General features: G+C 42.0%; 1 protein-coding gene across 2 annotated transcripts; it reads left to right on the top strand.

The window, feature by feature from the left end:
* Positions 1-219: 219 nt before the first annotated feature.
* Positions 220-22,554, top strand: MCUR1 (mitochondrial calcium uniporter regulator 1). 2 transcript variants are annotated; one of them, XM_070360668.1, is made up of 9 exons: positions 224-787; positions 7,324-7,443; positions 10,519-10,622; positions 11,171-11,272; positions 12,246-12,287; positions 13,086-13,157; positions 15,718-15,771; positions 17,899-18,013; positions 19,126-19,233. In XM_070360668.1, exons 1-9 carry the CDS (start codon positions 349-351, stop codon positions 19,179-19,181), a joined length of 1,104 nt encoding a protein of 367 aa, XP_070216769.1. In that variant the 5' UTR covers positions 224-348; the 3' UTR covers positions 19,182-19,233. The 2 variants fall into 2 exon arrangements, with proteins under 2 accessions (XP_070216770.1, XP_070216769.1); XM_070360669.1 differs by lacking the exons at positions 17,899-18,013; positions 19,126-19,233 and adding an exon at positions 19,383-22,554 and having other exon boundaries at positions 220-787.
* The last annotated feature ends 2,061 nt before the right edge of the window (positions 22,555-24,615 follow it).

The raw sequence follows: 24,615 nt of genomic DNA, 5'->3' as shown, positions 1-24,615 counted from the left end.
CCTGGCGTGCTGCAGTGCATAGGGTCGCAAAGAGTCGGACATGACTGAGCGACTAAACTAAACTAAAGACTCGCCTCTCTTAGGGTGCTGGCTCCGGTAGACGAGCCCGGCCCCGCCCCCAGCGCGCGCCCGGAGCCCCGCCCCTCGGCCCTGCCCCGCCCCCGGCGCAGGCCTGGAGCCCCGCCTACCCGCACAGCCCCGCCCCCGGCGCGGGCCCCGAGCCTCGCCTGGCGGGCAGGAAAGGGCGGGCTCGGCGCCGCCGCCCGTGCTCGCTTTTGCCGTAGGTGTCGAGCGGGGGCCGCGCGTAACTGGCATGAGCGCGCTCCCGGGCCAGTGACTGCGTCGGGGATGGACTGCGGCTCTATCGCGGCCGAGAGGCCGAAGTGCCCGCCCAGCCGCCGGCGGCTCCTGCCCCTCCTGGCCGCCGGCCGCGCTGGAGGTCCGGGCGGCCGCGGCAACCCCGCGCGCCGCCTCCTGCCCGCGCTACCCGGCGGTCCGGGGGCGCTGCGCCCCGGCGCCCAGGCGGCCCGCGGCGGCGCGGCACGCGCCTCCCCGTTGCTCCTCCTCCTGCTGGTGCCCTGCCCGCGCCGGGCGGCCGCGGCCTCGCGCCGGCCGCCCGCGGACTGGGAGCGCCCGCGCGCCGGCCCCCCGGCCCCTCCGGGCCCCCCGGCCGGGCGCGGCGGCGTGTGGAGAAGCCAGCCGGGCCTGGCCCCGGGCCTCGCGGGTGCGGCGGGCGCGCTCCCCCGGTGCCTCGGCCGGGTGGCCGCCCTGGCGTCCTCCAGGAGAGGTGAGGGCCGGGCCGGGGCGGCGGGAGCTGGGCAGGCCGGCCGAGGTCGCCGGTCTCCTCCCGGGCGGGGGACTGTCCGGTCAGACGCCTGGGCCACGCGCTAACCTGGGCTTCCCCACACGGGAGGGTCCGACCCTTCCGGGAGGCGGGCGCCCGGTGTCCGGCGCAGGTTGTGACTGATGGCTGCGGGAAGGGGGTGCGTACTTCTGCAGATCCCCCGGGTCGGGTGCACACACGGCGTGTAGTAGGCTTGCGATGGGAGGTGCGAAGCTATAGGAGACGAAGGGATTGTTTCACAGTTTAATTTCAGACCCTCTTTTGGTTCGTTGCTCTGCCTGGCATTTTTCTAAGTACTCAGGGTGTATCGGTCAGCAAACTCTTTTCCTTCTTGGAGCTTAATTCTAGCAAAGGAGATTATATATATATAATATAATAACATGTTATAATATATAAATATCATATATATTATATACAACTATATATGTGTATATAATAACATCTGATCAATGGTGTCGGAAAAAATAGAGGGGGTAAATGTTGGAAAGTGGAGTGGTCCTCCAGTTATTCATTTAAATGGAGTCCTCGTAATAAGCTTCATTGAGAAGTTGGCATTTGATTAAATTCTTTGAGAACGTGAGATCAATCACTCCCTTGTATGAGATGAGGAAAGTCTAAGCAGACTCAGTGTACTAGATTGAAAACTGTTGATTAAAAAAAAAAATCATTTGGGGTAATCGTTACTTATTAGCAAAAGTCTAACTTTGGGGAATCTATACATATACATCAGTGGCTCTCCCTAACCACACTGATGGCTATTTAAAAAATGTTTTCCTCAACAGAAATGCTCGGTAAATGTTGGTTGCTTCTGAAATTTAAGAATATCTTTGGCTGGGCAAGAAACTGGTTAGTTTCTTGCAAAGCGTGAGGAGAGTTGTGTAGGAGACTGGGAAGTGAGTGGTCAGCTGGCAGTGCGCTGCAGTAATTGTGAGTCTTTATTTCTGTCCTTTGCCTTTTGTTCCTCTTTTTTTGACAAGCTAGTAACTAGTAATTTCTTTTCCTCTCATGATCCCATCAGCTAATGAGAATTTTGTTTCTTGGTCTTCAGCCTAGTGGTCTGTTTGGTGTCCAGAATTCTCCGTAGAGCTACTCAGACCTAAGGATGATTTATGAATAGGAACTTTGTGCTGAGTTTCTTCGTCTGTCCAGGGCTAACTTTGGGCTTCTTTTGTGTATGCTTTTGATGTGCTGCTGCTGCTGCTGCTAAGTCGCTTCAGTCATGTCCGAATCTGTGCGACCCCATAGACAGCAGCCCATCAGGCTCCCCGGTCCCTGGGATTCTCCAGGCAAGAACACTGGAGTGGGTTGCCATTTCCTTCTCCAATGCATGTGAAGTCACTCAGAAGGTCCCCAAAGGAGAATTACATACCATAGCTCAGTTTCCTTGTTTCCTGGTGATTAATTCTGGGAATTCATAGTTCTTGGACCTCAATTTGTTATCACAATAAAGAAAGAAAAGTGGACCAGAGCTGCTTCTGGTGTCCCTAGGCCCTGCCCTGTGATGGAGGCAAGATGGACTTCACCTTCCATCAGCCGGGGTTGGAGGGTCAAGCGACACATGACTAGGCCGTCTCCATTTTTCAGCCGATAATATTTATTTAAAATAAGCTTGCAGTATTGTTTTAAATTACGTGAATGATTGTTGTTATTAGAAGAAAGGAATTTTGTACTAGAATAATCGCATCAAGCCAGTTCTGGATACAAATATATTTAAGCTGTCTAACCCATGGAACAGTCCAGCACGGTTCTGAAATGGGTGGGGTGGCCTGTAAAGAGCCCTGTAAGAGGTGCATTCATTCATTCACCTGCCATCCAGCTAGGGCTGTTCTGTGTCGGGGTCTCTTCTCATAAAGGCCAGTTTTTGCCCAGAGCTGGAGATAAAGGATGAAGAAAGAGGTGCCAGATTTAAGTGACCTCACTTATGTGAAAAGGGAAAACCGTAGGTGAAGAGGAGAAATTAGTTCATCTCAAACTTTCTTTGTAGACGGTTTATAGATCTGGATCTAAGAATTCATACAGTTGGATATTTTGTTAAGTTATTTCTGGCCTGCAATGTACCAGGACCTCTGCTAAATGCTAGTGATACAAAAATAACTGACTGAACACTCTTGGGGAGTTTGGAATGATACACAGACATGGAAATAAATGTAGTAAGTGCTATGATGGGGTTGTCTGTCCTGGGCTGAGAACACAGATAAGGAAGGAATACAGGCTGCTCCCTTACCTGGGAGGAGTTAGCAGAGAGAACCTTACAGGGTAGCATAATGCCCTGCCCAGAGCATAATGGGTGCTTAGCACACTGTTAGATCAGATGAAGAGGGGTAAAAGAGATGCTTAAAATTTACCAGTTGAGAAAGGGGAGCAAGCCAAGCTTAAGGATGGAGTACAGAGTCTGACAGTGCGGGAAACAGAATAGCTTAGGTGGCCAGAACAAAAGCTAAAGGGGTGAGTGGGCTAAATTGGGATGAGCTTTGTGTGCCTTGTCAAGGGCCTTATGCTGTAGGCGAGTGCTTCTTTGAATCTAAGCAACTCTCAAGTTTTTCTGTTCTGTTTTTACTGTTTGCCACACACATACATACAGTAGTTGCTGCATTTGATGTTTTGTTGGTCTGCAAACGGTGCTTGGTACAAAGTGATTATTGGTTTTCTAGTCCTTATCTTGGTACAGACTGTGACTGCAGCCACCCCACTCTTTCCAGTAACTTGGGAATCACTGCTGTCGTCTTACAGAAAAGCATCAGATCTGTAGGGTTCTGTCCATGTCACATTTTTGCTTACTTGGAATTTCCTTTGAATGTTTAGGGGATGAGAATAAGAGTTGATCAGCTGAAGGATGTTTAGGAGAGCTCCTGAGAAAACCTTTGAACTCTGAATTAATAGATGACTATTCTGTCTTCTCTCACTCTTCTACACCTGGCATCTTAGACAAGTAAGAACAAAAATGTAGTAGGTTTTTATATTCAGTTCTGTGCAGTCGCTCAGTCGTGTCTGACTCTTTGTGACCTCATGGACTGCAGCACACCAGGCCTCCCTGTCCATCACCAACTGGTGGAGCTTACTCAAACTCGTGTCCATCGAGTCGGTGATGCCATCCAACCATCTCATCCTCTGTCGTCCCCTTCTTCTCCCGCCTTCAGTCATTCCCAGCATCAGGGTCTTTTCCAGTGAGTCAGTTCTTCGCATCAGGTGGCCAAAGTATTGGAGTTTCAGCTTCAGCATCAGTCCTTCCCGTGAATATTCAGGACTGATTTACTTTAGGATGGACTGGTTTTTATATAGCTATGTTTATTACATTTAATTGAAAGATTTTTATTTTATATTGTCCATCTCTCTTTTTCTTTTGCTGTCAATTTTAGTATGCTTGTAAGAATAAGAAACTATAATGTTTAAATGGCCTTTCTTGATAAAAATTACAAGTTCATTTTGCAGTTGTTCCCTGTCTTTTTAAAACTACTTTTATGGTTTGTGGAATACAAAACCCAGGAAACCATTACTATGCTGCCTCTTTCAAATGAGCACCGGGAGGGACTTCCTGGGCTGTTCAGTGCTTAGGACTCCACCCTTCATGTAGAGCGGCTGCAGGTTCAATCCCTGGTCAGGAACTAGGATCCCACATATCATGAGGAGCAGCCAAAAAAATTTTAAAAATCAAATGAGCATCTTGAAACAAATTTGCAAAACAGGTTGGATCTGTGGTTAAACACACAGAAATTTGTACAACAGGTAATATATGAATTGTTAGAACATGTCTCCCCAAAGGTGAAAGTGAAAGTGAAGTCGCTCAGTCGTGTCCGACTCTTTGCAACCACATGGACTGTAGCCTACCAGGCTCCTCTGTCCATGGGATTTTCCAGGCAATAGTACTGGAGTGGATTGCCATTTCCTTCTCCAGGGGATCTTCCCAACCCAGGGATCGAACCCGGGTCTCCCACACTGTAGACAGACGCTTTACCGTCTGAACCACCAGGGAAGTCCCTCCCCAAAGGTAGACTTTTGCAAAGTCAAGGAAAGAAAACTACAGACAAATATCTGTTACGAAAATACTAGCAAACCAGATCCAGCGATATGTGAGAGGGAGTCAACACCAGGACCACGTGGGCTTCCGCCTCAGGAACAGCAGGTTCACTTATGAAAAAATCAATGTGTGTAGCACACCACACTCACCGTGCAAAGGAGGGAAACCACACGATCATGGGAAAAAACGAAGAACTTGATGAAATTCCGTAATCCATTCATGACAAATCTGAATCAGGAGGAACCTGCCTCATCTGATTAAGGACATCTGAAACATCCATAGTGAACTTTGTACTTAATGGTGAAAGACAAGATTATTCTCCCCCCAAGGTCAGGGACAAGGATGTCTGCTCTCGCTATTCAGTTGAACACTGTGCCAGAAGTTCTAGCCAGTACAGTTAGGCAAGAAAATGAAAAGGCATCCAGATTGTGAAAGAAGAAGTAAGTTATCACTATTCACAGATGACATGACCTTGTACATGAAAAACTCTAAGAAATTCATTAAAATACTTTCACAGCTAATACACAAATTTAGCAAGATTGCAGGATACAAGATCAACATACAAACTGTACAAAAACAAAACTCAGTTGTATTTTTATATACTAGCAATAAACAGTCTGAAAAATCTAAAGAACAATTCCAGTAACAATAGCATCAAAAAGAACAAAATCCTTAAATTTAACAACAACAACAAAAGCACTAAAGTTATATTCTGAAATCTATATATAACATTATTAAAGGAATTAAAGACCTAAATAAATAGACATTCCATGTTCATGGTTGGAAGACTTTAATATTTTTAAGATGGCACTGCTTCCCCAAATTGACCTACAGATTTAATGCAATCTCTATCACAGTTCTAAGTAGCTTCTTTGCAGAAATTGATACTATATAATCCTAAAATTTGTATGGAAATGCAATGGACTCAAAATAGCCGAGACAATCCTGTAAAAGAACAAAAAGAACTCACTTCCTGGTGTCAAAACTTATTACAGAGCTGCAAGTAATCAAGAAAATGGGGCACTAGCAGATGGACAGACATATAGATCAATGGAATAGACTGGAGAATCCACAGATAAACCCACCCACTTAAAATCGGTTGAATCTTTGACGAGAGTCACAAGACAATTTAAGGGAGAAAATAGTGTTGAGAGAACTGGATAACCACATGTCAAAGGATGAAGTTGAACCCCCATCTCACACCATATACAAAAACTCTCAAATGGGTTAAAGACCTACATGTGAACATTAAAACTGCAAACCCCTTAGAAAACAGATGTGAATCTCTGTGCTCACATCTGCCAGTGGCTTCTTAGTTGTGACACCAAAAGCAAAAGGACCAAAAGGAAAAGATAAATTGGACTTAAGATATATTTAAGAAAAAAACTCTCAGTAATAAAAAGATAGCCCAATTTTTAAAAAGTGGGCAAAGGGTCTGAAAGTATATTTCTCCAAAGATGTACAGATGGCCAGTAAACACATGAAAAGATATTCAGCATCATTAACTGTCAGGGAAATGCAAATCAAAACTACAGAGAGATACCACTTGACACCCAGTAGGATAATTATAATTAAAAAAAAAGACAGATAATAACAGTGTTGAGGATGTGGAGAAATTAGAACCTTCATACAGTTAGTCCTTTAACTGGTGACTACATTAAAAAAAAAACAACTGGTATATCTGTACAATGAAATATTATTCGGCAATAAAAGGAAATAAGATACTGACATAGAACACGGTGGGGTGAACCTCGAAAATACCACTCTGTGGGAAAGAAACCAGTCACAAGATATCATATACCTAATGCTGCGAAGTCACTTCAGTCGTGTCCGACTCTGTGCGACCCCAGAGACGGCAGCCCACCAGGCTCTGCCATCCCTGGGATTCTCCAGGCAAGAACACTGGAGTGGGCTGCCATTTCCTTCTCCAATGCATGAAAGTGAAAAGTGAAAGGGAAGTCGCTCAGTCGTGTCCGACTCCCAGAAACCCCATGGACTGCAGCCCTCCAGATTCCTCCATCCATGGGATTTTCCAGGCAAAAGTACTGGATGGGGGTGCCATTGCCTTCTCCGTCATATAGCTAATGATTCTATTCAAATGAAATGTCCAGAGTAGGCAAATTCATAGAGATGGAAAATAGATTAAGGGATTGTCGAGGTTGGGGGGCACAGAGTAGGGAAATGAGAGAGGGTAGCTAGAGGGTCTAGGATTTCTTTGGGATTGATGAAAGTATTCTAGAGTTAGTTGTGGGTCAGCTGCACAGCTCTGTAAATATACTGAAAACAACTGAAGTATGCATTGCAAATGGGTGAGTCATATGCATGTGAGGTGTGTCTCAATAAAGCCGTTGTTAATTAAAGGCCTTTGAGGTATGCCTTGTTTTTTTTTTTTTTCCTGATGCTGAGTTGCTTTTTTTTTTACCATCAGGTCCTGTTATGAACCATAGTGTCCTTTCCTTTCTAGAGCTTAGCTTCAGTGCTGGGAACCTGCAGCTGGACAACAAAAGAAGAGAGTTCACCTCTTCTGGGAACAGGAAGCTCTACTTTGACACCCATGCCTTAGTGTGTGTGCTCGAGGAGAATGGTAATCCTCTGCCAGTCGCCACTCGGTGCCATCGAGAAACCCTGTACCTCACGGCTTCCTGATGGTCTTACCTAATTTCCCGTATTTCCCTTTGACTTTGAAGTCCACAGGTCGCCTTTTGATCAGTCTCCATTTTTTTAAGTCCTTGTTTTTTCTCTGTTTAAGGGCATTTTTGCTTCATCAGCACAATTGAGACTTTTCTCCTACATTTTCCCTTTGTCCAAGTGAAGTGTGTGTGTATAACATCACTCTGGAAGTATAGTGTTACAGGTTAAAAATTAGACACAAGCCAGCAAAACTCAGGAATGGCTCCTAGGACAGCTGTCTAAGGCCAGAAGGGACAGTTTTATTCCTGTGCATCTCGTGTGCTCTAAAATTTTTCGTGAAATTAAAATGTTGCGGAGCAGCAGTTATTGATCATTTCAGCTTACTGTGGTTTTAAAAAAATATTCAGACTGACATTTTCTCTTACTGCTGTTGAACCAACTGATGTAAAAGATTACTCCGATATGTATGGCAGCTATTCAAAGTACACTTAGTATGTAGGTAGCAGTCTCATATTTAATCTTGTCTAGACAAATGCACAGTGTAAGTTTAATACATATTATATTGATAATTCTTTAAACCGTGAACACATATCCTCTCACAATCAGAATCTCAGATACCATAGCTTATGCCTTTGAAATAAACCAGTCTGTGCTATAGTACAGTCATCCATCCGGTTATGCGTGTTCATATCTGAAAAGCTGCCCTGTGTTGATGTGCTTTGTCTGCCCAGACACCACCCCACAGTGGTGTGCATACGTGGGTTAGTTAGCAGCTCTGGGTTCAGGTTCTGCAAGCTTCCAGCTGCGTGGCCTCACAGTCTTTCTCCCCTCTCAGTTCCCAGAGAATTCCAGAGAGCCCTTGTGAGTGTTAAGTAATGTCCTGAATGCACGTTGGGAAAACTGTCACATGCTCTGTGATAATTTTTACAGCTTTTTCTTCTCAAACTTGAAACAGTCAGCCTTTTCCACCACAACGTCTTTCTGCTCAGAATTTTAAAAAGAAAAGTAGAAGTAAGAGGGCCATCTAAAATTATCTTGATAAGCAGAAGTCTTTCCACTTTTCTTTTTCTTTCCTTTTTTCTTTTTTCATGGACCTTTTGTATTCGAAGTAACCAATTGTAAAAAAGACATTCCAGAGATAATAGGAGTGTCTCTACATGGACTGGATGTCTGATGATGCTAAGAGAACGTCATTCATTTTGCTAAGCGTGACTGTGGCCAGGTAGCAGCAGTGGTCCCAAAGCCTTTCTCTCATGAAAGGTGGGGTTTGTTTCTCCTCCTGCCTTTCAGAATCCATGTATAGATGTTGAATGTTTCAACATATGTACTTCCTACTTTTCTTGATTTGAAACCCTGGCCCGTGAGTATTTGCCTATTTCAAAACCAGTGATGTAAGGACCCCACTGGGTGTAGGATGTGAAAGTGCTTACCTGGATGGTGGCTGGGTTAGGGTAAGACCAGGAAGGACCCCTTGGGGAATGCTCTGTCCTTTATCCTTTTTTTCCTCCCCTGGAGTTATGTCTCCTGATTCACAGAATGTCCTCTGTCCATAATCTCACTGGCCCTGATTTTGTCCCACCTCTCTTTCCTATTAAAACAAAGAATTCATTTGCATCTGGGTATCCCAGAAGTTTTCAGGCTTAACTTCTCCCTATTCTTATCCTTTCTCCTCCTGTAGGTGGTTCTAAATTATAAGGCTGTAAAGTTTATCTCTTTTCTTATCAGTGTAAGTCCACTTTGGTTTCTCTTTTTCTTTTCTTTATAATTCCCAAGCCTAATTATGTTTAATTATGAACTCTTATTAATAAATTTTAAAAATTGCAAAAGACTTGTTGACTTTTTTAAAATTAGGAAAACAGAAAAGAACCAAGAAAAACTACTGTGAATCCCAGTGCTAGAGCTAAACTGTTAACATTTGAGTGATGTTTTTTGCTAGCTGTTCATGACCCACACATTGAAACTAAAAGGATTTTGAATAAAGTGAAAAGAATAGGTTTTTGGAGGTCTTTTTGTCTTCTTTGAATTTGTTTCTTTGTTCTTTTTCAGTATAGTCCCATGCTTAATCTCATCCAGATTGAATCAGGTATAACTTTATCCAGACAAATATGCCATGAACTAATTATAAGTATCAGTACATTCTTCTGAAGTTCTTATAAATGAAAGTATTTAACAAAGAATTATATACCAGGTACTTATTCATCTTAAGTATTTAAAATTAAGCATTTTAATTAGAATTTTAAATGTGAAATATGTTAGTACCTATAGTTATTAAAAATAGTAGCACTGCTAAGTTGAGTCTTTATGTAATTCAGTTCAGCGTCATTTATTGAATATAAAAGAATATATTCTTTCCAATTTGGGCTTTCCTCACTAGTGATTGAGGAAGATTGTGGAGGGAAAAATGTAAGAACTGATTTTGTCTTTTAACATTAAATAAATTAACAGCTGAATTATTATTATATAGCCATTGACTTGACCGATTTGTGCTGGAAATAAACAAACTTTCTCTACTTAATGTAATTATTTTTTACTAATATATACACTTTAAAATTAAGGAAGTCATATCCATTGTAGAAATAAGACAACACAGAAGAAAATAATAGCTACCTAGACTCTCTCATAAATTACGAAAGCAATAACTTGTATAATATCTGTATTTTTGAGTCTTGCATCTTTTCACTTGACCTTGCAGAGCAGTTATCTCCTGTCATTAGACATTCTCTGAAAACATGGTTTTTGACCCCTAGAAGGGACATCAGAGCTCAGTCAGCCCCACCCCTCATTGTACGTAAGGAAACAGTCGTGTAAATGCTCATGTGTCCCAGCTTGTCCTGAGTGACAGACACACCACAGCCTGTGACTAGACTCCACCCTCTTGCCATGCTAAACTTTCCAGCTGCTTCTGAATTCAGACATTCACCTGCAGGTGTAACTTTGCATTTTCTCCCTTTCAATGAAGGATGTTTTTCTTTTTTTAAATTCTGACAATTACGGTCTCCTGAGTAATTGTCTTTGTGTGTTTGCCTAGGGTTTACTACTCAACAAGCAGAAGTCGTCGTATCTGCCTTGATCAAGATCATGGAGGCCAACATGGATATCATCTACAAAGATATGGTCACCAAGATGCAGCAGGTAGCTTGCTGGGCTCTGGAGCAGATTGAGCTAGTGAGCCACCAGGGAAGTCCCAGCATGTAGCAATTTTAGTATAGACGAGAGGCAAATGGCTAGAGTGGCATAAAATATATTTATTCAGAGCTATTTTTTCAACTTCTATAGAACCATTAAGTTTGAAAACTAACTCTTCTAGTCATCTATGCAGTGGACATGAGTTTGAGCAAACTCCAGGAGATGGGAAGCCTGGCACGCTGCAGTCCATGGGGTCACAGAGAATCAGACACAACTGAGCGACTGAACAACAAAATGCTTTAATAAATGGAGATGTGGCCCGAATTGTAGCTGGCGGTCCTCTGACTGCCACTCTGTTAACTGTGATTCATCTGGTGCTGATACTGGCCTGGAGTTCTTCCTCTTTTCTCGTTTCGAGACGGAGGAGTACCTTACTGAACCTCTTTCTATGTGCCCACGTCCTGGTTTCTCATTAAGATGATCCCAGGTTGGGATGGTAGGAGGTGGACTTCCTAGGCCAGACAAGGTTATATGTTTAGTTTTTCTTTTCCCAGGAGATCACTCTTCAGCAAATAATGTCTCAGATCGCCAATGTGAAAAAAGATATGATTATTTTGGAGAAGAGTGAATTTTCAGCCCTCAGATCAGAAAATGAGGTAAAACCAAAGAGCCACTCATATTTCTCAAGTGCTTTTCTATTAGGATATGGAGATATAATGTGAATACACAAAAGTGTACAAAGAAGTGTACACAGTGAATTTTCAGTATGGACTGTCAGTCAGATGAAGAAGCGGTCCTTGACTGGCACCCCAAGACCTGCTGTCATCCCCTTCTGGTCACTCCTCCCACAGCAAAAATCACCATCCCAGCTTACATGGCCATTAACTGGTTTTGACTTTATCAATGGAATCACCAATGTGTCTTGCAGCAATAGATAACTCTCTTTCATCGTTCATAGTATGATTGGAACACACCACATTATTCTACTGTGATGCATATTAGAGTTGTTTCCAGTTTGGGGTTATTATGAATAAGTGGTGCTGTAAAATATCTCTTCATGTCTTACTTAAAGTGTGGGCGTATGAGATCAGTGTTGAAATAGGTACTGTCTCCACATCTTCCTTTTGTTTTTAGTCGTATTTAGAGTCCCATGAAGGAAGTTCATTGATCACCTGTTAGTTTTGATCTTATAAGAACCCACCTAGCAAACGATTCCTTCTTTTGCTAGAAAAAAAGATAAAAGTTTGAAACTGTCTTGAAGTCATTTATTTGAGGGCAGAATTAGTTAAAAGGAAACTTGAAAGAGGTACTAAAGCATCGCTGGAGGGAGATGAAACTATTGAAGACAGTTGCGTTACTGATTGTATGTGGCCTTCAACATGAATTGAAAGCCCTCAGGACACGCCATGACTGTAGTGCCCTCCTGGCATGACCAGTGATCATTTCTGCCTCTGAAACTGTTCAGTTATGGTTGTGTGCTAAACGTGGCTAAATTCATGTTGACTTGAGGAAAGAACTTGAAGAACTTGCTCATAAACGCAGGTTGTAATATTTATTACCAAGTTTTAGGTTTTTCTTCTAACCTTCCAAACATACCCTTGACTGACTTCTTTTTTAATGTTTTTTTAGAAAATAAAACTTGAACTCCATCGGTTAAAACAACAAGTAATGGTAAGATCCTCATTCCTGTTTGCTTGCTCATTTATAATTACATAAGTTCAGTAATAAATATAGTATCCAAAATATTTATGTGTTCTTAAAAACTTGCTTCTGTGTTAAATATTTGTGTGATATGTCTCAAAAGTACATATTGGAAGATTTAACTGAGAACATAGCCAAAGAATAAGTTAACTGATGTCTGTAACCAAATCCATTAAGAAAATTGTGATCCAGAAGGAATGAAGTCATTTTTAAATAAAATTTTTCTAAAACAGCCACATGGAATCCTTACATTCTCTTAGGAGAGACTGTCTTTAAAAGAATTACATGTGATTTTAAAATGCTGACTAATGCCAGCTACTTGATTTTTTTGAGTGGAAAGGACATTGGTGTTAAATAAGAAAAAGGTTTTGATGAGTGTCAGAAAGCTTTATTTGAACCAGAATCTAATATTTGACTTGAGTCCATCTCTGCTTTCCAAAGTTGTCCAGAGAACAGCTTGATTCATAAATTCCACAAGGCGATTTTATTGGGAATCTTGATGTTAAAAGCAACAGTAACCCACTGTGATCTGACTTCAACATAAAAGGGGATTATCTGTATAAATAACCAGGAAGTCCCCGCAGACATGGCTTAACCAGTCTCTTGACCTGCCTCGTTTCTAGCTCCATCGCTCTACACACCCCCGGCCCCTACCCTTGACCCCTCCGGTGGAGCAGTGGAGACAGTGGACCCAGGCTCATGTCCACACAGGCTTTGGATCTCTTACTTTGGATTTCTTTCTGTCTTTGATGTTTGCCCTCCCACTAGGATGAAGTGATCAAAGTCCGAACAGATACCAAATTGGACTTCAATCTAGAAAAGAGCAGAGTGAAAGAACTGGTATGTTTCTTTATTTAAAAATAGAACATGAATTAATTTCTTTGCAAGATGGAACATTTGGTCAAGTCTAAGGTTATTTACAGTTCATAAGTACTGTTAAATATTTACCTACATATGATTGTTACACATGGTGTTTCTTTATTTCAACTATATTTTGGATTAGGACTTTAAAAAGTAACATTAAAATTAAAATCTTCGTCAAGTCAAGTTTGAATCTTGTTTGTTTCAGAGATACTAAACTATTTGTCACTTAGACATGAATAAATTGTTTTATCTTGATCTCTTTGATATTAACTTAAATCTCTACTGGTCCTGATTTTGCAGAAGTTAAGTTGATTATCTGACTTGAATCATATTAAATTATAAATATTAAATAATGTTAAATTCTACATTAAAAATTGAGGGTTTGAAAACTATTTTCATGTAGTTTTTTTAATAGAGAAATCTTAATGAGTTTTTTTGCATTGTTTTGAAATGCAAATTCTAAATGATTCTTTAAGTTATGCTAAACTGAAATTTTCAGTTAGGAAAAATAACTGAAAAGTAAAACTTTCATTACCAAAAAGATACCACAAAATATGGGTTGTATATAAGCAGAAGGGATATATATATATATTATATGACATATATTTGTTGTTTACTTGCTAAGTCATGTTTGACTATCTTGCAACCCCATGGACTGTAGCCCACCAGGCTCCTCTGTCCATGGGATTTCCCAGGCAAGTGGGTTGCCATTTTCTTCTCTAGGGGATCTTCCCAACACAGGGATCAAACCTGTGTCTCCTGCATTGGCTGGCAGGTTCTTTACCACTGAGCTACCAGGGAAGCCCCCATATGATATACAAAATAATTATTATGCCAGTGTTACCTGCCTTTCTAGTTTTGAAACACTTTTAACCATGAAGAGGAAATCACTTAGTATTGCTGAAATATATAATGATCACTAGCATATGACTTAAAGTCCTTTGGTTACCTTTGCCCTTAAGGGTTATATATAGGCTTAGCGGGAATTCCGAATCCACTTGATGTAGGAAGATGCCTCTAGCAACAAAGTCAGGAAGAACTAGATCTCAGAGATTGGGAGATAGGGGCTGTGAGCATGGATTAAAGTCAGTGAATTTGTGTGACTTATTAACCTAGGTGAGAAGTCCTTTTTGGAAATCCTAAATTCAGATTACTCTGAAGTGCGGGACAGCAGTATACTAGTCTGCAACTAGCATGAGTTTAACATGCACTGAGGAAGATGAGCTATCCAACCTTCTCATTCTTTTGTTTAATACACTTAGAATACTGTTCTAGCAGCATTGACTGTGGTGATATTTACAGCCAGTTTCAAATGCAGTGTAGCCTATAGACTGCTTTGGGGTAGAGGGAGATGGGTCCAGATAGATGCTACTTTTATAATCATGGCAGTGTCGAGATTTAGTCTTTTCTCTTGTGGCTGAGTCAGTATTAGTGAAGGCTGGAATTTTAAGGGATGCAGAAAATCCCATTCCACCCTGCCCCCTGGTGGTAATCTGGTGCATAGCTCTCTCTGAAACCCTGGAGATGAGCATTCTTTGGTCCTGCAAGTAGTTCTTGGTTTGGGGTTTGGGTTGTTGTTTTTTTAAACTCCTAAGCAATGCTGTTTTTATACTCTATCCCCCTGGTAGTCATAGGGGGACATTTATAGCTAGAAAGTTTCTAGAGACTTAAAAAGCATTAATTTCCCCCCATAACAAGTGTTAATTTATTGAGGATTTTTTAAATTCTTCACTTAAGTTACAAATTTTTCTTTGCTTAAGCAAATCCTGATGCCTGCCACTAAGGAAATACGCCTGATTTTGTTCTCAGTATTGACAGAATCACACAGTCATTAATAGCAAAAAAGGCAAGATATCATTTTAATTCTGAGTAGAACTAGTCAATTCCCTTAATAACATTGGATTGTGACAATGCTCACATGGGTTTGTTTTTTGTTTTTTGTTTTTTTCAATTAAAACCAACATGTGATGGTTTAGTGTATTTCTTGAATCTGTGAATTTACATAGTGTTTTATATTCAGAAGGCAGCATCTATGTCACAGAATAATAATCCTTGAAATTATTTTTTTCCCAACTTTATGTCTTTTCTCTTTTGTCTAGGCTTCAAATAGTGCCAATTTTGTTTGTAGTTAAGATGGGATAGCTCCGAAATTGAATTGTTACCCTACTTTTTTCACCCCTCCCAAAGCTGAAAAGCCTGTGACTCAGTATCCATCTAAATTGGTCCCAGGTGATGCTATCATAGTAGTGGGAGGGGCTTAGAGACATCACAGCAAAGACAGGAAAAGAAACCCAACCGAGAGAGAGGTAGAAGATGACAAAGGGGAATCTAGATGTTGAAGCAATGAGTGAATATAAATAAGATTTAAAAAAGATCAAAAGGAGAAAGCAGGTAGGCTGCTTCATCCTAGGGGTGACTGCTCATGGTACATATCTTGGAAGTGCTGAGAGCAGAATATTTAAGGTACCAGGGAAGGAGGAGAGGAATAAATAAAGGACTAAATCAGAATCTAACCTGTGTTACATGTTTGTTTCAGTATTCGTTAAACGAAAGGAAGCTGCTGGAAATAAAAACAGAAATGGTGTCACTGGTAAGAAAAGACTCAGTTCTCACCTTGCAGAACTGAAATTCTGCCCATTAAACGCACTAGCTCCTCCTTCCTCCCGCTGGCTACCGTCATTCTGTTCTCTGCCTCTGAATTTGACCACTCTCGGTCCCTTGTGTAAGTGGGATCATACAGTATTTGTCCTTTCGTAACTGGCTTATCTTCCTTGGCTTTCCGTCCTCAGGGTCCATCCCTGTTGTAGCATATGTCAGACTCCCCTTCCTTCTTAAAGCTAAATAATACTCCCTTATGACATACTACATTTTGATTATTATTACAGTCATTGTGAATAGTGCTCTGATTGTGGACTTGTGGATATCTGTTGGAGTCCCTGTTTTTAATTCTTTTGGGTATACATACCCAGAAGTGGAGTATCATGGGAATTTTTTGGTGCTTAACAAAGTACTTAGTTATTTTAATTGAATAAATAAGGAATGGAGTTTTGTTTTTTTTTTACTATATTTTTAATTTATGGCATGTGTAACTTCTTTTCCATCCTTATTACCCGGGACCTCTGAAACCTGGAAGAGACTTCCATGAGAGAATACTAAACTCATCCTCTGGAATATTTAACTCCTCCACGCATTTATTTCCTTATTCATTACCTGAACTGTTCACCACAGAGGACTACTTACTTGCCCTGGGATTTTTAATGAAGTATTTCCCATGCTTTTACGCATTCACATTAATGAATTGTTACAAACCCTTTATAACATCAACCAAACTCACTACCCTTTGGGTGTTAACTATGTATCTGGTTTAACTATTTATATTTGGGAAAGAACTCATAAAGGCCCTTAGTATAGCCAAGCCTCATAATAAAACACTTGGTATTTGAATTATAAAAAAAGAAAACTTTTAAAAAATGTGAATAGAAATAGTGTCAGCAAGCACTGTTGCTTTTAGATTACCTAAGATTCCATTCATTTTTTAAAGCCTGTTTTTTTAATATAAATTTATTTATTTTAATTGGAGGCTAATTACTTTACAGTATTATATTGGATTTGCCATACATCAACATGAATCCGCCACAGGTGTACACGTGTTCCCCATCCTGAACCCCCTCCCCCCTCCCTCCCCATCCCCTCCCCCTGGGTCATCCCAGTGCACCAGCCCCAAGCATCCTGTATGGTGCATCAAACCTGGACTGGCGATTCATTTCACATATGATACTATACATGTTTGCATGCCATTCTCCCAAATCATCCCACCCTCGCCCTCTCCCACAGAGTCCAAAAGACTGTTCTATACATCTGTGTCTCTTTTGCTGTCTCACATACAGGGTTATTGTTACCATTTTTCTAAATTCCATATATATGCATTAGTATACTATATTGGTGTTTTTCTTTCTGGCTTACTTCACTCTGTATAATAGGCTCCAGTTTCATCCACCTCATTAGAACTGATTCAAATGTATTCTTTTTAATGGCTGAGTAATACTCCATTGTGTATATGTACCACAGCTTTCTTATCCATTCATCTGCTGATGGACATCTAGGTTGCTTCCATGTCCTGGCTATTATAAACAGTGCTATGATGAACATTGGGGTACACGTGTCTCTTTCAATTCTGGTTTCCTCGGTGTGTATGCCCAGGAGTGGGATTGCTGGGTCATATGGCAGTTCCATTTCCAGTTTTTAAGGAATCTCCACACTGTTCTCCATAGTGGCTGTACTAGTTTGCTTTCCCACCAACAGTGTAAGAGGGTTCCTTAAAGCATGTTTTGTATACCTTTTACTGAGAGGAATTCAGAAGGAGGAGGTATATTCATTGCCATTGAGAACAGACGAGCTTCCTAATCTTAATCTTACTTGTAAAGCTGCCTATAATTTATAAAAGCTTTCTTCTATTAGTAATTGCACTTGATTCTCTAAACAGCCTTTGTGAAGACAGGGCCAATGTTACTTTTTATCTTTGTTTCAAACTGAAGGAAACAGGCCTAGAGATAGCTAAGGCCCTGACTAGCAGAATATAGCATGAAGCTAGAACTCAAGGCTAAAGCCCAGGTCTCCTTAATCTGACCGTGGGTGTACCTTGACTGCACCCTGTCGGGAAGGGACTCAGGGACAAATCCAGTGTGCTTTAATGCTGTGAATCTCTTTGTTTTAAAAGCACGCCCAGCAGGATCGGGCCGTCACACAGACAGACAGAAAGATAGACACCGAGGTTGCTGGCCTAAAAACCATGCTTGAGTCGCACAAGCTTGATAATATTAAATATTTAGCAGGTAAGCCATCTTACATTTAGATAGTTAAAATGAACTGAAAATAAATAAAATTTTAAAGTTTTTTGGCCGAGCCACACACGATCTTAGTTCCCCGACCAGGGATTAAACCCATGTGCCCTGTGATGGAAGTGCAGAGTCCTGACCACTGGACCACTAGGGAACTCCCAAGATAAATGTATAAATTGAGTCACAGACAGATATTGCATTTCATTGATTCTAGAACATTTTTTTCATGCTTTAACATCTCTGAAATTAGAAGGCATCTTACAGTTTCCAATAGATAAAGTATCATACTATTAATGTCATTTCTTTTCTTTCTTTGTGAAGTACCTGACTTTATTTACTACTACTCATGGCATCTTAAATTTGATGAGATGCTATCATCAAACTGTAGTTATTGGTAATTACTTTTAGTGACATTCAAGGTGGAATGTTTTACACATAGTTGAGTCGTGATCTTTCAGTGGGTGACACTTCTTATAAGGAGTTATTTTGCTGTTGAAATTTTTGAGCCAAAAGAGGGGAAAAGATTCACGTACCAAAAAAAAAAATTACTTAACCATTATTTTAACCAAATTTAACATTCTAGATCCATATTTTGAAGTAGAATAGTATTTAAAAGCAGAATTTTGCTCACAGGGTTAAAGGGTGCGTCCCTCTGTGGTACATGTGCATTTACTTTGCTGCTGCTAAGTCGTTTCAGTCGTGTCCGACTCTGTGACCCCATAGACGGCAGCCCACCAGGCTCCCCCATCCCTGGGACTCTCCAGGCAAGAACGCTGGAGTGGGTTGCCATTTCCTTCTCCAGTGCATTTACTTTGTGACCACAGAATTCTTGGGCTTCTATACATTTATTGAGACGTTTCCTTGGATATTGAACGCATTTGTCCTTTGGAGATGACGATATTAGATGTGGGGTTTTTTAATAGGAAGGTGTTTCATGGCGTGTGGCACATCAGTGAACAAGCCAGGTTTCTTGGGTTTGGTTTTACTTTCTTGGAGGATAAATGACTGTTGTGTTTTTTGTTTTTGTTTTTGTTTAGTAAAATGATGTTCCTGCAAGTAACTTTTAATAGAACTAATACTGTGCACAATTGTTCTTTTTCTTCCAGGATCTGTATTTACGTGCCTAACAGTAGCTCTGGGATTTTATCGCCTGTGGATATAATAAAGTGTCTATTTAAAGAGCATTCTATTGTTCTGCCTTAAGAACACCAGAATCTTGCTGTACTTTTTTTTTCTCATTTCTAATTATAATGCTGATTTTTTAATTTAATGCATATTATTTATTTTATGCAAATGATGGACATATAACCAAGGCAAAGAAGTAAGAAATTTCACAACTGTTTCTTTCATCTCTTCTATTTAGTTAACTTTATAACTCTGAATGGTGGACAAAGCAAGGAGGACTCCACTCCCCTGGACCAGTGAACTCAGTCTAACTTGCAGGACATAGCAATAGTAAATATGTGTATAACTCTGCAATTTTAAATCTTCTGTCTCATCAAGGATTTGGGTCTCCATGTAGAGGCCCAGGAGCTTTACTAAGTGCTGAAGAATCACGGTAACCAAACCAAGAGCATCGAATCTTCTTCACCTGCTGACCCAGACCCTGACATCAGCCGGTCCCTGTGTTAGAGGTTGTGTTTCAAGTCCAGTCAGTTGGTAGCCTCATGCTACACTGTACTTGACACCAGAGAGAGATTTTTTTCCTTTTGGTTTCCATTATCTTCGTTATTATTCTGCTTATTGTTTATGCGCCTTCCAGCTGGAAAATCTTATTGCCTAATGAAGTATTATGATTAGGATGGAGACTGTCCCAGCCTCCTGGTGTGTAGACTTCTTCTGCCTTCTTCCCCCTTACTCGGTCCCTCTTCCTCTCCCTCTTGATTTAAGAGCTATCATAATGCTCCAGGGATGACACTGTCTCCCTAGAAAACGTGCTCACTCTCAGCATGGAAGTCAACTTCAGCGTGTGTGATCGTCACCCTAATGGCCTTCTTCAGCTTTGTACACGATACAAGGGAAGCACAAGGCACAATGTCTGTAGCAATACTAAGATAGTTAGCTAGTGTAGGTACTGCTCAGAAATATCTTTAATGAAGATGCCTTTGCCCATTACAAGCTCAGGTCATAGGCTTTGAAAATTAGAGAACTGTCCTGCCAGGTATCAGCCTAATATGGGTTGATTTCTTTGGTTGTTAAAGACATTCTCATAGTGACCTTACCTCTGCATTTAAAACAGATTACTAGATACAACTGGGAGGGGCTTGGAAATGCACATTCCCGTCTTACTTGAATGACCTGCCCGTAAAGAGAATAAGCATTCAAGAAATGATGACATCAGATGTCTCCTTCCTGTCTTTCTCACACGTGCGTGTGCGTATCTATGCATACCTGGTCCCGTGGAAAAACCACATAGAGACTTCTGGATCACACTGGTAGAATAAAGTACCCATCATTACTCTTCATCCACAGTGGTACAATGTTGTCCTCTGTCCTTTGGATGCCATTTCTAAACTTTGTAAGTCATTGCCTTGTTTGAGAATATTTGTGTAACTTAAAGAGTCTGAGCTCCAGATAAGTATGAAAATCAAATGCTTTGGCATTCGTGGTGTCATTTTCAAAGTGAAAAATAATCTTTTTTCAACTAGATCCAAAGTTCCCTTAACTGCCACAAAAAGTACTTTATCACTATATTTTGTCCCTTTCAGAGAAGGTTCTCCAGAAAATCCTGTTCATTTAACAATTGCCCTAAGTATTAAAGAGTGAAGTAAGTGACCTCCCATTAAGCCCACTTTTGCAACATAACTTTGATTAGGGAGAACCAGAAGGAGCCTGGAGCACACACGCTCCAACAAAACAAAGTCCCAGGAGGAAAAAGCACTGTCCGCAGTTCTGTTTCAAAGCGAATACCAATGCGTTCACAAAGTGACCTTATATTCTGATAAAATATTTTTTAGATAACACTCAGCTGGATGACTTTCTGTCCTCCGCCAGTATTCCATGTGACATTCCTCCTAGTGAGGGCGGGCCGCACCCCTGTCGCTTGGTCTGGGCCATCACTGACTGCAGTGGAGTCCTCCGAAGTACCAGCCCGCACCTCCCCAGCCTCGGGGAACAACGAACTCTCCTCTTGGTGGCCCGGACTGCCGGTTCGGGACCATGTTCTCTATTTAGTCAGATATATTCTATTTGAAAGCACAGGAGCCAGAAATGCAAGTATACCCTTCCCAGCGCTCGCCTGGCCGTCTGTGAGCCTGTAAGTGGCTGGGGCTGGATTCCGTGTGACCGTTCCTGAGCTCAGCTGGCTTAGAGGAAATTCAGCATTAGCACTCAGAAGGGAAAAGATGCCTGACGAAACTCTGTGCGTCTAGCACATGGGGGAATTGGCCATAGTGAGGTCCTGAAGATCACCCTTCCAGGCACAGGTTCCTAACCCTGAATGTCAAGTGGCCTGAGCCCTTATTTCCTGTTCATGCACGAACCGCTCAGAAGGTTCCTCCATACCTTCTCTACACTCCCTGCTTTTTATCTTTTTAAAAGAGCTTAAGCTGCAGCCCGACTCCTCTCCTGTTCCCTTCATAAGCAAGCCTGTTTGTGTGTATGGTTCTTTAGAGGAAACGTGAATTCTGACTTCCTTGCTGGTCTCAGCCCTCCACTAAGTACTTTTCCAGCTCGGTAGCTAACAAAACTACATCTGAAGGTCTCGTCTTTTCGCTTAAGGATGTCAAGTACCAGTCGAGAAGTCTCTGGTTCAGGAAGAAAGGCTTGACTCAAGCCAGCCATCTTGCTCTGAGCTCTTTGAAAAGCAGACTCCTGAGCCGCAGGGTCTGTGGCCCTTTGCTGCTGTGCAGAGTGACGAGCTCTTCTGTCCCAGGCTCCTCCGCAGCCTCTCCTCCTGCTAACTAGCTGTGTCAGCGTTGGCAGGGACCTCTCTCCCCCCCGATATGCCGTGTTCTGAGAATTTTGGCGTCATTCCTGAACAAATGTCGTATAGACGGCACCATGGAACTCACGTCTCAAAAACTGGCTCTTAACATACGTTCATCACATGTGTTGTGACTTTTCTGACACTGAAGCAAAAACATGTTAATCAGGAGTGATTTATTCTTTATAGAAAATGTTTGAGCCTGTTTAGCCTTTTATCAGGGTTTCATTTGGAAAATACCAACCTTCCTGCAGATTTATAACTTATGTTGTTCTCATTATAACCCAGATCGTTCCTTAACCCTTTCATTACTTAAGCAAATGTTTGGTTACATTGTACTCTATGACAGAGGGGGCCTAATATTCTTATGATCTAAAATAAAATACTTAATTTTATGTGATTAGAATACTCTTCTGTTCACATTGAATATGAAGAACTAGAACAACTTCTGCCTACACTCTGTTTATACTGTTTTTTTTCCTTCCAGTTGTATATGATAACAATGATGTATTATTTTAAAAATCTAAAACCTAAACATTTGGATTTGCATACAGGATACATTTGAAAGTGGTTATTTGATTTAAAAAATAAATTTTTATTCAAAAGACTCTTATTAGCATGCTTGTGGTGAAGTGTTTTAACTCTTTGTTTGAAGGAAAATGTGGTTTATATGCAAGTTTCTACAAAAGCTGAAGGTCAAGTTACAAGTGATAGAAATCCAAATCAGATGAGCTTGAGCAAAGAGTTTGCTTTTCTTGGCCTACATGATCAAAATTCAGGAAGAGCAAGACGAAGGTACCATGGGAACTCACCCGCCGGCACCTCACACTTCCACTTCTTACGGGGTGGGTAGTCCTCTCAGACCAGCTTCACGGTGGTGAAGTTGCGGCACACGCCCTGCGACTGAGCCTGGGAGAGTTCCACTGCGAAAGGGCCTGGAAGAAACCGAAGCAAGCACTGCAGGAGCAACCGGAGGAGGGGTCCTGAGAGGGTCTCCACGCTCCTTCCCCAGGACCCACCTGTTCGACACAAACGCCACCCCTGAAAGGTGGGGCTTTTCTGGGTCACCTGCACAGGCTTAGCTTCTGTGTGACAGATACCTGCTCGAGAGGGAAGCAGAGGAATGGCTTGAGGGAGCAGATAAATGAGCGAGCGCCTAGAAACTAGTTTTGGGCCCCTTTCATTTTCTCCAACCAGAAACCTTTTCCTCAAGTTAGGGAGTCACCAAGAACTGACTAGATCCGAGGGGTTGGGGGGGCATCTGGTTTCTCAAAGCCCCTGAATGACCCACAAACGCAGCCTTCCTGTGAAAACCGTGCCACTGAAGTTCCAGACGTCAGTCTTCTGTCTGCCTTCTCACCTCAGTCCCCCTTCCACGTGTGTGGCGCGCAGACAAACTAAAAACCTGCTTTTTACCACAGCTCTTTGATGTCTTTAAGAAAATTGTTTTAAAGAAAGGCATTTTCTAAAAACAGCGTTGTTGCTGGACTCTAAAGCCCCGGCACGCCACAGCAGAGTCTCGCTGTTGGTGCTGCTGGCAGCCGTGTTTCTACTCTAGTTCTGCAGTTTCCACGGAGGTTCAGACCAGGACCCCAGCAAGGGGTTGTGGTGGCCGCTGTCAGCCACAGGGCCTGAGCTCCGGCATCTCTAAGTTTTAAATGGAGAGCAGCAAGTTTCCACTGTTTTGTACGTCAGAGGTACGTGGGGAACTGCTTTTAGGCCAACACTCAGGGGTAAGAAGTTGATACATGCTCACATTTTACAAGGTCCTAACTATTCCTTTCAGTTCTATTTCTTGTTTCTTTTTTCACGCAATCTGTGTTTCAGTAAACCCTGATCTATTGCTCATGATTCTGCAGTTCCAAGTCAGCTTAACATAAAGCCCAAGAGCTGCACACAACAGCTTCAGGTCAGCATGGTGTTTCTGCACTTACCACCTTCTTGGGGAAGGCTTTTTAAAAAACTTCGGCCATCTCCAACTCCTCAACACCCATTCCCTTAGGAGAAAAACTGCTGCTTAGCAGCCTCTTGTCCCTCAGCATGAAAGCTAGTGTCTACCTAGCACAGAGATATTTTTCACTAGTTCTCTTATCTCTTATACTAGTTATGGCCTGCACGAACCTGAAGTGCTGTATCAGGCAGTGTCTAGCTCAGGCCTCAAGAACTGCTACCTGTGAAAACAGTGGTAAAACTTTGTGGGGAAAAGATGGAAGCTTGGGGGAATCAAAATACTCAGTGATCCCATGAGAGCACTTGCTGCTAAGTCGCTTCAGTCGTGTCCGACTCTGTGCCGCCCCACAGACCGGGCTCCCCCGTCCCTGGGATTCTCCAGGCAAGAACACTGGAGTGGGTTGCCATTTCCTTCTCCAATGCATGAAAGTGAAAAGTGAAAGTCAAGTCGCTCAGTCGTGTCCGACCCTCAGCGACCCCATGGACTGCAGCCTTCCAAGCTCCTCCGTCCATGGGATTTTCCAGGCAAGAGTACTGGAGTGGGCTGCACTTAGAAGAGCACTTAGTGAGAGCACTTAGAATTGTTTTTTTTTTTCCACATTTGTATCAGTTGGATGCTTTCAACTGTAAGTAGCATAAAACTAACAGTGATTTATACCTCGTGACTTTTACTACTCAAGTCTAGAAATAAGTGATCCTCAGGACTGGGTGGCAGTTTAAC

Source organism: Bos mutus, chromosome 23 (assembly GCF_027580195.1).
Source record: "Bos mutus isolate GX-2022 chromosome 23, NWIPB_WYAK_1.1, whole genome shotgun sequence".
NCBI classification, from domain to species: Eukaryota; Metazoa; Chordata; class Mammalia; order Artiodactyla; family Bovidae; genus Bos; species Bos mutus.
Note: the sequence above shows the minus strand (reverse complement) of the source record. Positions and strands in the feature narration are given on the sequence as shown.

Excerpts from the sequence above, each read along its gene's own strand:
- MCUR1 (XM_070360668.1), top strand. The coding sequence starts at position 349 with ATGGACTGCGGCTCTATCGCGGCCGAGAGGCCGAAGTGCCCGCCCAGC. Across the intron at positions 788-7,323 it reads CCTGGCGTCCTCCAGGAGAG|AGCTTAGCTTCAGTGCTGGG; the intron begins GTGAGGGCCGGG and ends TTTCCTTTCTAG. Across the intron at positions 7,444-10,518 it reads GTGTGTGCTCGAGGAGAATG|GGTTTACTACTCAACAAGCA; the intron begins GTAATCCTCTGC and ends GTGTTTGCCTAG.